Source organism: Dysidea avara, chromosome 12, assembly GCF_963678975.1.
Source record: "Dysidea avara chromosome 12, odDysAvar1.4, whole genome shotgun sequence".
Lineage (NCBI taxonomy): Eukaryota > Metazoa > Porifera > Demospongiae > Dictyoceratida > Dysideidae > Dysidea > Dysidea avara.
The window spans coordinates 14,770,151-14,783,522 of NC_089283.1; the positions used below are offsets into that span (position 1 = coordinate 14,770,151).

General features: G+C 36.6%; 1 protein-coding gene across 1 annotated transcript; it reads right to left on the reverse strand.

Annotated features, from left to right (window-relative positions):
- Window positions 1-6,302: 6,302 nt before the first annotated feature.
- LOC136239866 (uncharacterized) lies at window positions 6,303-13,141 on the reverse strand. The gene is made up of 7 exons (XM_066030615.1): window positions 12,868-13,141; window positions 12,491-12,769; window positions 9,880-10,200; window positions 9,306-9,371; window positions 9,242-9,261; window positions 7,561-7,708; window positions 6,303-6,349 (listed from the first exon to the last, which is right to left on the reverse strand). Exons 1-7 carry the CDS (start codon window positions 13,034-13,036, stop codon window positions 6,303-6,305), a joined length of 1,050 nt encoding a protein of 349 aa, XP_065886687.1. The 5' UTR covers window positions 13,037-13,141.
- Window positions 13,142-13,372: the final 231 nt, after the last annotated feature.

The following is a 13,372-nucleotide window of genomic DNA, read 5'->3' on the forward strand; positions in this document are numbered from 1 at the left end:
CATAAAAAGTGTTCAGCTAAGTGAATCCACAGAAAAACAGCCAAGCTGTAAAAAAATGGTGCAGCCTTAAAAAGCCTGGGTGAAAAAAGTTGTGAAATCAAAGGTGGCGGCCAAGAAATGGCTGCAATGATGTTAATGCTAATAAATTTTAACAATGCACACAGCCTTTATTAATATTTTTTAGCATTAACATCATTGCAGCTATTTCTTGGCCGCCACCTTTGATTTCACAACTTTTTTCACCCAGGCTTTTTAAGGCTGCACCATTTTTTCACAGCTTGGCTGTTTTTTTTTGTGGATTTCTACTTTAGAAGGCCCCAAAACCAGCCTATGGCTGACTTTGAGGTTTGTTTTTACTCACATTTCTTCTTTTCTATGTAGATACAATAATGATTATTGAAGACAGACTTATAAATGTATTTCATTGCATGATTTAATTCAATATTTGATAATATTATTGTAATATTCTAATAGAGTGCACATTTTTGAGGACTTCTAATAGAACATATATAGAATGTTCTAGAACAATCTAGTACTTCTATTGGTAGATCTATAAAATTACAAACGTTTGATTATAAGCAGATTTCAACTAGAAATTTCATTTATAAAGCAGAAATTAAGTGAGGTGATCAGCCAAGGTAGCAGCGATTCAGTGGTTAAGGATGCAGGTACTAGGTATGGAGGTCCCTGGTTCGAACTCCGGTAAGGTTTTTTTCGACATTTAAAAGAAATCGAAGCTCCCGTACGGCATAAGAAGAAAAAGCAAAGAAATCAAAACGATGCAGCTAAGTGACTGTTATATTAGAGTCCTGACTGCTTTATTAGAGTATCTCAATCTTAATCTTTTTGCCAAAATCATAATTCAGAACGATGCTATCATGTCACTTTTCAGACAACAATTTATAGCTAGACCATTCCTTCTTTTGATGTGATATGCAATATAGGAATTTTAAATTTGAGTAGGGACCACAGTAGAAAGAAAAGGTAATGAAACAAGGGGGGTTGCTTATACATGTAACCAAGAGTTAATAATACTATTATTAACTCTTGATGTAACCATACTGGTGTAAATTTATCTCTACTTTAGGGTAGCTTTAGCTATAACCATGACTATAAAGTAGCGATAAATTTGCACTAGTATGGTTACATGTGTAGGCAACCTCCCTTGTTTCATTGCTTTTTCTTTCTACTGTGGTCCCTACTCAAATTTGAAATTGCTAATTTTCCATGTACTTGTGTTAATTATGGATGCTGGCTACCAGCACACATTCAAGATATGGGAGTACTAGTATTCAGCGATCAACACATAATAGAATGGCACAGAGTTATATATAGTGCAACTTATGGAGATGGATTGCTTGAATAAAATCAATTTGTGGATGATGGAAAATCTGTTCTAGGCACCATGAACAAGCTCTGCACTACCAACCACCTTTTGAAAAATAGGTTAATACTACTTCTATTAAGCTGGGTAATGCAAAGGAGATGCTAGACCCTAAGGATTGATTTGAATGAAGATGCAGTCAAATTATTTTTATGCTAAACAATTAGGCACAGAGGCAAACTCGCTATTACAGCAAAACTTGTTTAACTCAATGATTGGAGCCAAAGCACTGTTTAAAACAGCAGCACTCAAAAAAAGATTGTCAACTCTCTGCTAGGCTGTTTATTGTATGGCAGTCAAGAGAATCAGCTTTTAAATTAGAAATGCTTTAAAGCCTCACAAAAGTTGTCCTGTATTTTCTCCATCGATCATCTGGCTTAAGTTTACCGAATCCTTGCATTAGGTAATGAGTCGAGTCTGATCTGCTGTTGGTAATATCAAGATATTTTGAAATATGCAGACAACAATCTGATGCCATTTTTGGTTCCCAATTTGTTTGCAGATGTTGAGAGGCTAGACATTGTATTCATATGAGTCATATGGGAGTCATATGGGAGTCCATTCCATTCATTTATAATTTATTGATTGGATCTTTATTCTTCAAACAATAGGTTCATAAGGCTGGGGGAGGTTCCAGAAGATGTGTGTTAAATAACACAATTACCTAAACTGGTCTACCTATTGAGTACCAATAATACTAAAGAAGAGAGATATCTTTGCTCCAAACACAAAATGTAGACATTAACCACAAAGTAATTTATAGCTAGCTACCACTCATCTTAACAGAGATCTTTCAACGAACAAAGTTAGCACTGAATTGATAGCAGAAATTGAACATTGGAACCATGAAGTGACTGATACTACACTGTTAATTCCTGCTGCTCATGCTACAAGACATGGTCCACTAAATATGGACACTGATGTTCTAGTTTAGTAATTGCCCAGCAAACGATTTGGGTTTGACAGAGGAATGGGAGTTTAAAGTGACTGTGCTCTGAATGATGAGATGCTTGTAAAGAGGTAATATGTTGTTTTGCTTTACTTAAAACATCTGAAGCCAAACAAATGTGTAAAGTTCCTGAAACCCCCTTGGTATGCCCCTTCCTAGCAGTGTCCCACCTTTGATCTCCATCACAATCATAGCAATACCAGGCATATTACTAATAGCTTCCTATACCCCTGCAAAATAGCACCTGGTTCTCAGCACTGACATGTTGTGGTAATTCTAAAGGAATGCTGTTGTATGGCTGTATAGCGTAAAGTAAGGGTCAATAGACAATTCCATAATAAGGCTTTATAACATATAATAATAATTGTTGCCCCTAGCAACCTGAATTTCCCATGCTTTTTAGGTGATAATGTCTAAAGTAGCGTAAGTGACCTATTATCGAACGGTACCTATTATCGAACATAAAAATCACGTAACGTATTCGGAAGTTTACAATTTTATTCCGCATACTCGTAAGGTGTTTATATGGAGAATTCCAATAGTGTAGCCTATTCTTAATGAGCTTTCCGTCCTTTAGAGTTTATGTGTGGACATCACAGCAGTCTTGATACTCATCACCACTGATGAAGAAATGAAGAAAAAGAACACAGGAATTGCTTTGAAAGAAGTACAACTCGAGCGTGACTTTGGCGGCGGAATTGGGCTTACTGTTTGTCATTTACCTGAGTAAAAGATGTATCCACGAAGACTGTACAGAAGGGATTGTTGTAAATAAGGATAATAAGACTGTGTTATTGGTCGTAATGTGCTGATTTTTCATTGTACGCATTTTACACTAAACGATTCGCTGTTGTAACTCACAAGTGCATGCTTGTATCAAAACTATACTTCAGTTACAGTATCATGGTACTTCAGATAACACGTTGATATAATAGTTAAGAGTGTGTAGGGTGCACTGAAGTCACCACAGTAGAAAAGGTGCAAAACGTTCGATAATTGATTAACGCAAATTAATGGGCGTTCGATAATAGGTATCGGTGTTCGATAATTCATATTTTATGGAATGCAGAAATCCACTCATAACATGGACACTAATTGGATACTATTACTCAAACTTATGTGAGGTATTCTACAAGAAAGGCGCTACCTCCTGGTTAAAAGTCGAGGTTGATACTACTTTCCTGGAGATATTTATGAAGTAAAGTATAAACTTTGTTTGATAATCGGTCACTTACGCTAACTTCTCTAAATTTTGAAAGGATAGCATATATGTCATAAGATATGATGTTTTGAAATTTGTGGTTTTCCCATACATATCGATATCTATGTGAGAGGGCTACAGTTGCCCCTTCTGGGAAATCACAAAAATGAGGTATCTCAATGTATGCAAAAACCAAAAATTCAAAAGTACACTGATATATCTCAATTTTACACAATTTGTAGGTGTGAATGTCAACAATAATCTCTCCAAGTTATAAATGGATAGTGTATATAGGTCATAAGATAACACATTCTTTAAATCCCATGATTTGTGTGGTTTCTGAGAAAGGGCAACTGTTGCCCCCCTTATTGACAATGTATGGGAAAATTGCAACTTTGAAATGTCATATCTCATGACTTATATATGCTGTCCTTTTAAAACTTGGAGAGGTGACTTAAGACATTGACATCTACAAATAATGTAAATTTTAGGTTGCTAGAGGCAACGGTTTATTTTTTGTTATTATGAAATTTGTCTATTGGGAGCAATCACCATATACTATAAGAGTTCAAAACTTTTCCCAAAGGACTAGCCACTTCCCCTGGCTCCTTTTGGAAACGCCATTATCTTAGTATGCAGTATCACTATATGAGCCATCAATGACTGGAACGGTTTACCCAATCACATAGTTAATGCACCCACACTCAATTATTTTAAAAATTTTCTCAACAGTGGCTGGTCTACTTTATTGTATGATTATTAATTAGTTAATTATAAGTTTTTGCTATGTAGTTGCAAATTTGTTAAATTCTTTTTGTACAGATCAGGCTTTACAGGCTCCTTGAGCCTTCTTTACCTGTAACACAAATACTAATACTAGTATCATGTGACTAGCAAATGCTGTGAATTTTGGTCATACAGACCGGCATCAAGCATAACAGTAAATTAAATTAATTAACACATTAACTACTAGCTATGGACTAACTTGACAGAAAAGTCATGCGTGTGGTATTTCAGAAGCACCCTGCTCAAATTCTGTATAGTTCAAACTCTTAACAAAACCCACAATCGAGTATTTTTAAAGTAAAGTGCATTACTTAGAAATCTATTGTCTCTGAGTGTTGTACTTTTCTTTACTTTGCTCAGAAAAGGTTGTCTTTTGTTGTAGCAGTGAAAATTACGACAGCGTATTATCTTGGTTTTCCCTTAACCTTATCAAGTTGTCAGGTTACGTGAGCAGGCCAGCCGTGGGATAGACGACAGTCCTATATGGCACAGGACGATCAAACAACAACCCAACAAGATTTTTCTGAAGCAAACAAATACATTTGGCTGCATAAGTTTCCTTTATTCAGTGAAAATCGGTCGAGATCGTCACTTTTGGTGGATTTTAATCTGTGTTTTAGCTGAGCCAGATGGCAAACAATTTCCGAATTCAATGATGTTTGGTATGGTAGAAGTCGAACCCATGCCTGACCTATTGCACCTGGGAGGGATACTTTGCAAGCATTGCTGTGTCCTCCAGAGGCGTAAATATTTTGCTTGATTCGAAAATTCTGTTTTCACGATGCTGTGGTCGGAACTCCTTCAAGGCAATGCAGCTACTGATGGTTGTAGCGTAGAGTACACTTAATAAGAAACGTTGAGTGCAAGTATCGCAGCTCGGAAACAAGTTTCGTGTAAGCTGTAGCTATAAATCACATGGTTTGTAAACAAATCGAGTCTGTAGTGCTATAAGGAGTTGACAAAAATTAGCCCCAATGTAGCATTTTCTATTTGGTACTTAGCATAACATTTGCAGGTTGTTTGCTAGTTGGTTCTCGAAGGTCGAATTTTCTCGTTGCGGACCCTACCTTTGGGCACTCTCTACGTGAACTGTACACACACTGTGGAACTTTGACAGTGTCGCTCCCAGCACCACAAGTACTGTAGCTATCACCGCTCTTTATTAGTAGTATGAAGGCCACTAATATTCCACTCCACATCATTTAATTATTAAAGTACGGTAATCTTTAATTTAATGGCGTAGCCGACCCGCGCGCGTAGGCTTTTGACACAGTCTCTCACAAAAGACTATTAAACAAATTAAAATTCTGTGGTATACAAGGGCCTCTTCTTCAATGGATCTCTTCCTGGCTAACCAAACGATATCAAAGGGTAATTGTTGATGGAGAATTATCTAACGCAACAACTGTTAAGTCTGGGGTACCACAGGGTACTGTACTAGGCCCCCTTATGCTTCTTGTATATATTAATGACATAAATGAAAACATTACATCTTCAGTTCGATTGTTTACTGATGACTGTGTTATTTACAAGACTGTTACAACACCGCAAGATTCAAAGCAGTTACAGGAAGACTTACATAAAATATGTGAATGGACTCACTAATGGCAAATGAAAATAAATGTTGAGAAATGTGCTGTGCTGAGGTGTACTTGTTCCCTGAACCCCATACAATATACGTATACCTTATCAGGTCATAATGTCGATATAAAGAAGTGCCATACATACTTAGGTGTAGCGATTGATAACACTATGTCATGGTCATCACATATACAAACAGTAAGTAACAGAGCAACCAAAGTGCTAAATTTTATTAAACAAAACCTAAACAACTGCCCATCTGATACTAAAAGAACAGCGTATTTAACATTGGTTCGACCAATTATGGAATATGCCACCCCAGTTTGGGATCCGTATTATAACACTGACATTTATAAGTTAGAAAAGGTGCAAAGAAGAGCTGCTCGATGGATTTTATCAGATTACTCCAGAAATAGTGTTACGTCATTATTGTCCTCTCTTAGTATACCTACATTACAACAACGTCGTCAGTCATCAAGCTTAACACTATTCTATAAAATAATTAATAATACACTACCGATCTCCATCCCCTCACATTATCAAAGAACTCAATTTTGTACCAGGCAACATCACCCCAATCATTTCATTCTGCCACAAGCAACCCTCAACACCTATAAATATAGTTTTTATCCTAGAACTGTTAAAGACTGGAATGAGTTGCCAATTAATATAATAGAATCAAGAAACTTGGATGGATTTATTTATGTACTTAACCTTCACTACTGTAATTAATTATCAAATTGTATGTATGTATTTGATTGTACCATTTGGGGTTTTCACCCCCTGGGCAAACCAGCTGAGCTGACTGCCCAGTACCTAATCTTAAATCTTCAGATCCCCCGCCACCCGAATTGCTAGCTATGTCTAACCACCTAAATTTGGTTATTTCATTGTCTGAATGTTTAATGATTATAGCTATAGAATTTATAAATGAGCTTGCTTGCAGAGCTAGGCATAGTGAAAGGAAGGCTAGATTGGCTAAAGTCTAATCCCAATGTCAAGGGACTTTAATTAACTCTTTCACTTCTCAATAAGTTAAGATATGTAATTCTTTTAAAGATTGAGATACTCTAATAAAGCAATCAGTTAACTCTAATAAAATAGTCAGGTGCATGTAAGACTGTAATGAATAATGAATATTGAGTCACCCTCCCCATTGGTTTAGGCTAACTTTCTGATCTGAAACATAAAACTAACAATAAGTGGCCAAATGCCCTTGCCTAACAGTACCACTCCAGCATGTGTGCTGGATACATACGAAGAAAGAGACAACTAAATGTCTCTAGAACCACTTGTGGGGCCTATTTCCAGGAAAGCATCTGTTGACCAGATCACAGAATGTTGTCAGACCATCTTGTGTAGTAGAAACAAGAACAGTTTCAATATCATATCTCAGACAAGTGCTAAAACATTAGTAGCAGTGATTCAGATGAATACTGCTACTACTACTACTCATTATTTGATTAAATTCACATGTACAGGAGTACAGAAATATAAGAGTGCATCATGTACAACATAAGATACACAATTTTTAAAGATGTAGTGTTCGCAGAATGTGAATAGTTCCAATGAGAGTTGCTTTTTGTAGATGGTAAAACAAACCGTCACGAAAACCAGGGATCTTGTTAAACAACTGTTTACTATGTAGAGAGACCACACCAGTGTGGCCAATAACAATTGTTATAACCTCAATGGACATGTGTGGGTGAAGCTGACGAAGGTCACTTATTAGGGGCTGGTATTTGTTAACCTTTTCAGTCTGTTTGGTCACCACATTTACATCTGCTGGACAGGATACTTCGAAACACTATATAACAGAATGACAATAATCATATAACACCATATCTGGACGATTTGAAAGATGATGTCCCTCAGTCACAAGGCCAAAATCCCAGAGTAGTTTTGCTAGCGAGTTTTCTGATACAGGCATGGGCTTGTGCGTACACCATGATCGAGACGACAATGGTAAAGAGTACACCTGTAACAAATGCCAGTGCAGGACCTGTGCTACCAAATTGTGACGATATAAATAAACAGTAGGTGCCAATGCTACTACTACTACTACTGCTACTGCTACTGCTACTGCTACTACTACTATTACTACTACTACAGTATAACTATTATTTTACTGTACAGAAGCCTTCATACAGAGTGTATAGTACAACAATTACACTATGGTTACTTATCTATTAATTAATACATTGCTTTAAAGTAATGATGACAGAACTGCTGAATAAATCATTCCATAATTTAATTGTGGAGGGGTAATAACAGTAGAGTTATGCATCAATTCTGGAGTGTGGCTGTAGAAATTGTTGATTATGACCCTGTGTTTGGGTTGCTACTAAAATTAATAATTTCCACTTTCCAGTTATTGTGTCACTGTTCAAGAGTTGATATAGGCTAAGGTGGTGTAGAATCTCAGTTACACTGGTCCAGGGTGAATAGTAAACCTCGCAGCTTTATTCCTGCACTGTTGGTGTGAGAAGACCAAATAATAGATACATAATATTATTCCAAAATGGAAACTGCCAAATAACATATTTTCTTAGTCTGCGGAGGGCAAGAGGAAATGTTTTGCCTTAGTGGCTGAGTTAGCTTTGCAGACAACATGTTGGATGTGGTAGGCATGGGATAAAAATCTGCTTCTCTGTACTATACACATTGTTGCTAACCTCAGTTTGGAGAGAAAGATAAAGTGATACTAATAGCTAATCTAAGTACTATCTAGCTAACAAATTTGAAACCCTTAATAAATAAGAAGCCACTCCGGCAGTTATAGTCTGTACTTGGTAACAGGTCTACTGTCATTGTGCCACATACATGCACATTAATATAACTCCAAATAAAGCAGTCAGGTATGTATACTCTTAAATAAAGTGACCAACTAAAAGGATAGCTTTTGCAGCAAGCATAGTGTTGACTACCCTCAAGAGATAATGATATGCAATCATATAATTCGTTAGTGAGCACAAGAAGTGACAATAAGTAAGCATAATAGTGCTTGGCTGGTGCCTAAATCAGCCTCTCAAAAATAACTGTTGTGTAAGGCTATGCAATTGTCATGATAGCTAACAGTTGCTGCTCATCAACCCATCATCTCATACATAAATAATATCAATCTGGCCTATTCCCTGCAATGATCACTTTGATTTTCTGGTATCTATTTAGTTGGTGCAGCTTCCCAGTGGATTAACAGGTGCATGGGTGGCAACAAGAAAGTATTATAGTCTGACACTCAGTCACAAAGATATTGTAGATGATAACATGTGCTACACTAAATCTAATCATCCAGTCAACAGTACAACTATGTTACATGTGGTCAAGCTTGAATGCTTACATGTTTCTTCTTTGCAGGTCCTACATTGTAATAAAATATTATTTTCAAATATTATGCAACTAACTTGATCTATGATAGGTGAATGGTAAACATGATGGATCAGAGCCATCGCCAACAGGTTGAAGATGCACTGTAATTGAATAAAATACACTGTAAATTGATACAGCGTACAGCATAATAGTATTAATTTAATTAAGTTTAACTGCATGTGATTACATTTTTTTAAAAAAAGGTAACAAATGATGTGAATTATTTACTGAAAATATCAAATTATGATACTTTCCCTTAGTATGTGAACACAAACTACACCTATCACAAAGCTGATCATATCTCAATGCCAGAAAATGAAGAATATCTGCAATCTGTGACTTGTACAACAATGCTAATTAACGATTTAAGTAGGGTTAAACATCCGTGATCATTTATGGCTATTTTTCAGTGTTTACAGCAATTTTCTTTTATTTTTAGACTATAGTTTTACAGAAGCATTGTCAGTACTTTGCTCACATAGGTCAATCTCTAATGATATTTTGCATGGAATGACACACATCTTGGCTCAATCATTGTGTTATATTTTTGTTACATTCTGTCCTATTATGGCCATTCTATAGCATACACATATGTCTAAGCCATCTTACCATTAATAGTTACACTATATGTAACATTTCCCTGAATTACTGTTACAACAGTTCCATTATCACTCAACTCCACTGGAATATAGTAAATGACATGGGAGTGCCCTCGAATATTGCTGCACACTCTTCCACCGTATTTACATCCAGCACGGAAATGTGTCTGCACACGCAGGTTACGACAGATAGGTGATTGATAGAAACCACTTAATCCCACTTGTCGAAAAATGATAAATAGAGAGTCTCCTTCAACTAGGTTGGTAGCATCAGGCTGTACTTTACCATTTACAACAACTACAACTTCACTAAATGGATTAGCTGCATTATCTGTTAAAGACAGATAACTGTAATAATATATTTTCATTCATCTGGGTTGGAGTCCAGAAATAAAGCAAAAACTATACAGTGGAACCTCAATTATTCAGACCCCACTTATTCAGATTCTCATCTAAACGAACCACAGAAATGACTGCTCTATTAGAGTAGTGACTGTTCTATTAGAGTAGTTGAAAATACAGATATTTTCAAAAATTATCTTCATGCTATTTTAAGGTTGTTTATACACAGTTTCAGAGATACGGACTTTTCAGACTTATAGACCACCTCTGGTCCCAAGGGGTTCGGATAACTGAGCTTCCACTGCAAAAAGTCAGCATTTGTGTAGTTTGATTACAATGTGGAATTATTTACGTCCAAGGACACAGTAATACTAGGTATTTAAATCAGATAATTTTATTATCTGTTTTCATGTGCTACACAACAGCATGTGAGATCTGGCCCAGGGAAATTTTCATTAAAATGCTCTGAAATGGCTTCTGGATGCTATATGTCTCTTTGTCTTTTTTGTTAACATCAAGACTAAGTGGTGTAATTATAGAACAATGACTATATTCTATAGTGAATGCTTTATCGGAGTATTGCAATGACTGTTCTATTAGAGCATATTGTAATGACTGCTCTATTAGAGCATCTCAATCTTTTTACAAAATTCAAAAAGCTGAAATGTGATCCGGACAAAGCCGGACCATGAGTCCCGTCTATGATTATGATTATGATGTGATTTGGGTTGGGGCTTAGAAACCTGTACACCCATTCAATTACATACATGCATACACATACATAAATTAGATGCAATAAACAAAAATTAACTATGAATATAATAATTATTACATTAACATAAATCTAAAGTCATAAAAGTAATTATCTATAGCTGATTTAAAACTATTTAATGAAGAATTTCCTACAATATCACTTGTAAGATTGTTCCAGTCATTACCAAAATAGTGGGCAGGGGGCAAATACCAAAATAGTATTAGAAGCCTGTAGTACCAAAATAGTTGACCCGACATAAATGGTGGGCAAGGGGCTTAAGTAATTTATATACGTACATGACCTCTAGTTTGTATGAACATTACTGGTGTATAGATTATAATTGTATAATTAATAAAGCCACTTGGCATTAATAAGAGCCACTTTCACCAATATTAACAGGTTGTTCACCACTACACTAGTAATTCTCAGGCCAGAACATTCGAGCTTGCTACATGGAAAGGCAACTTAAAACCAGCCTTGAGTTGTTTTAGTGATAAAACCAATAGTGTTAGTGTAGCTACCACTGGTGGTGTAACTTTGATTTTGCCTGATGTGATCGACTTTGTAAAGTGTTGATATTGCTACATATCAGCCACCACAAGGAACAAGCACAGCCCTGCAATTTTGTGTCTGGACTTCTAACATATATAGTCCCTCCCCATGTCCTAGCAATGCATTTATAGCCAGCTGATCATCAACAACAACATAATTTATATGTATACAACACAGGCTATAGCCTTCTTTCTGGGTGTCTTCTGGGGTAGTGACTAATAATCAACCCCCTAACAAAACGCTATAGGCAAGTACCTGAATGAGGAGCCAGGGATCCAGAATTTCCACTGCATTCAACCAGCTCAACATCATGACTTCTTGCATTTTGTTAGGGGGTTGATTATTAGTCACTACCCCACAAAGAAGGCTATACTGAAAGCCTGTGTTGCAGGGAGTCAGAATTATAGCTAGACTACAAACTGTCAAGTCACCACCTGGTCTGGGATTTTTCTGCATTCGACTTAGTTTTAGTATCACATTTCTGACTCCCTGCTACACAGACCTTCTGTCAGCTCCCTTGTGGGATAGTGAAAAGTGGAACCTGACACTTGAAAGGAGAATATCTGCATAATCTGGATGGACACTCGATTACAGTCCCAAAACACTGCTTACTGTAGCATGTATACTTTAGCTTGTAACACATGTTAACAGGTAAGAGTTATGTCATCCCATTAATTAACAGTATGCCAATACTAAGGTTGTGTTAATTATGAGAAACACATTTCTTGCATTCAAAGTATCTCAGTGTGATTGCATAATCATGAGGCATTTCTCTCCATGTTTGTTATCATGAAACATTACTGAGCTACAAACATTCATCCAACTGCATGTGTGTGTGTGTGTGTGTGTGTGTGTGTGTGTGTGTGTGTGTGTGTGTGTGTGTGTGTGTGTGTGTGTGTGTGTGTGTGTGTGTGTGTGTGTGTGTGTGTGCATGCATCCATTAACGTGCAGCTATTCAATTCTATATACTTACATGTAATCACTTCAGTTGAACGAACACTTCCATCTGTGATATGGCAGTCAAAATAGTATTTGCCTACCACTAGCTCTTTGATATCTGACACGATGGCATTATAACCTTCAGCACTCTGATATTGAGTACAAATCCCAAACGTTTTTTGATTTTTTCTCCCTGTGATCACTCCCAACCGATCACATCTTGATAACACCAGATATCCTGTTGTGTTGAACTGATCAAGATCAATACACACTGCATTTGAAGTGAGTGTGGATGATACTTCTGACAGCTGAACTAGGTGCCAAAAACATTTGTGCAAGTCATTTCATTATATAGCTACATGTAATGCATGCATAGAATATAGCTACATATTACAGCTAGTATTTCTCTACCTCTTTTATAATTGCAGGCACTGCAAGAATTTCGGCTACAATATGGCACTCTCGTTGCGCTACTGCCACTTCCACAAATATTCAGTGAGTTGCAAATTGGCAGTAGCAAGATGGTCAAGAAAATGCAAATACCCACTGGTCTAATGGACAATTGTAAAATTATGGCCATTTTATCCAGCACTTTCCCTGAAATAACTGAACGAAAGAGCAACGATCGTTTCGGCGTTGTTATCACTATAATCACGTGACATAGATTACAATGCCGTTAATCTCGATCTCCATGCGTCGAGGGGTCAGCAACCAACCAATTAGTAAAATCGCCTACATACGAGATTTCAGGCATTAGCAAAGATTTCAAGATTTCTGAAAATTGTTGCAGAGATTTCCAAGAAAAGGTTTCAGAGAAAACCGCAAGTAATATTTTCGGAAATATCCAATAGATTCCGGAAAATCTGCAATAAAAGATTTCAGATTCAAAATTTCAGGATATTTTAGTTTAGAATCG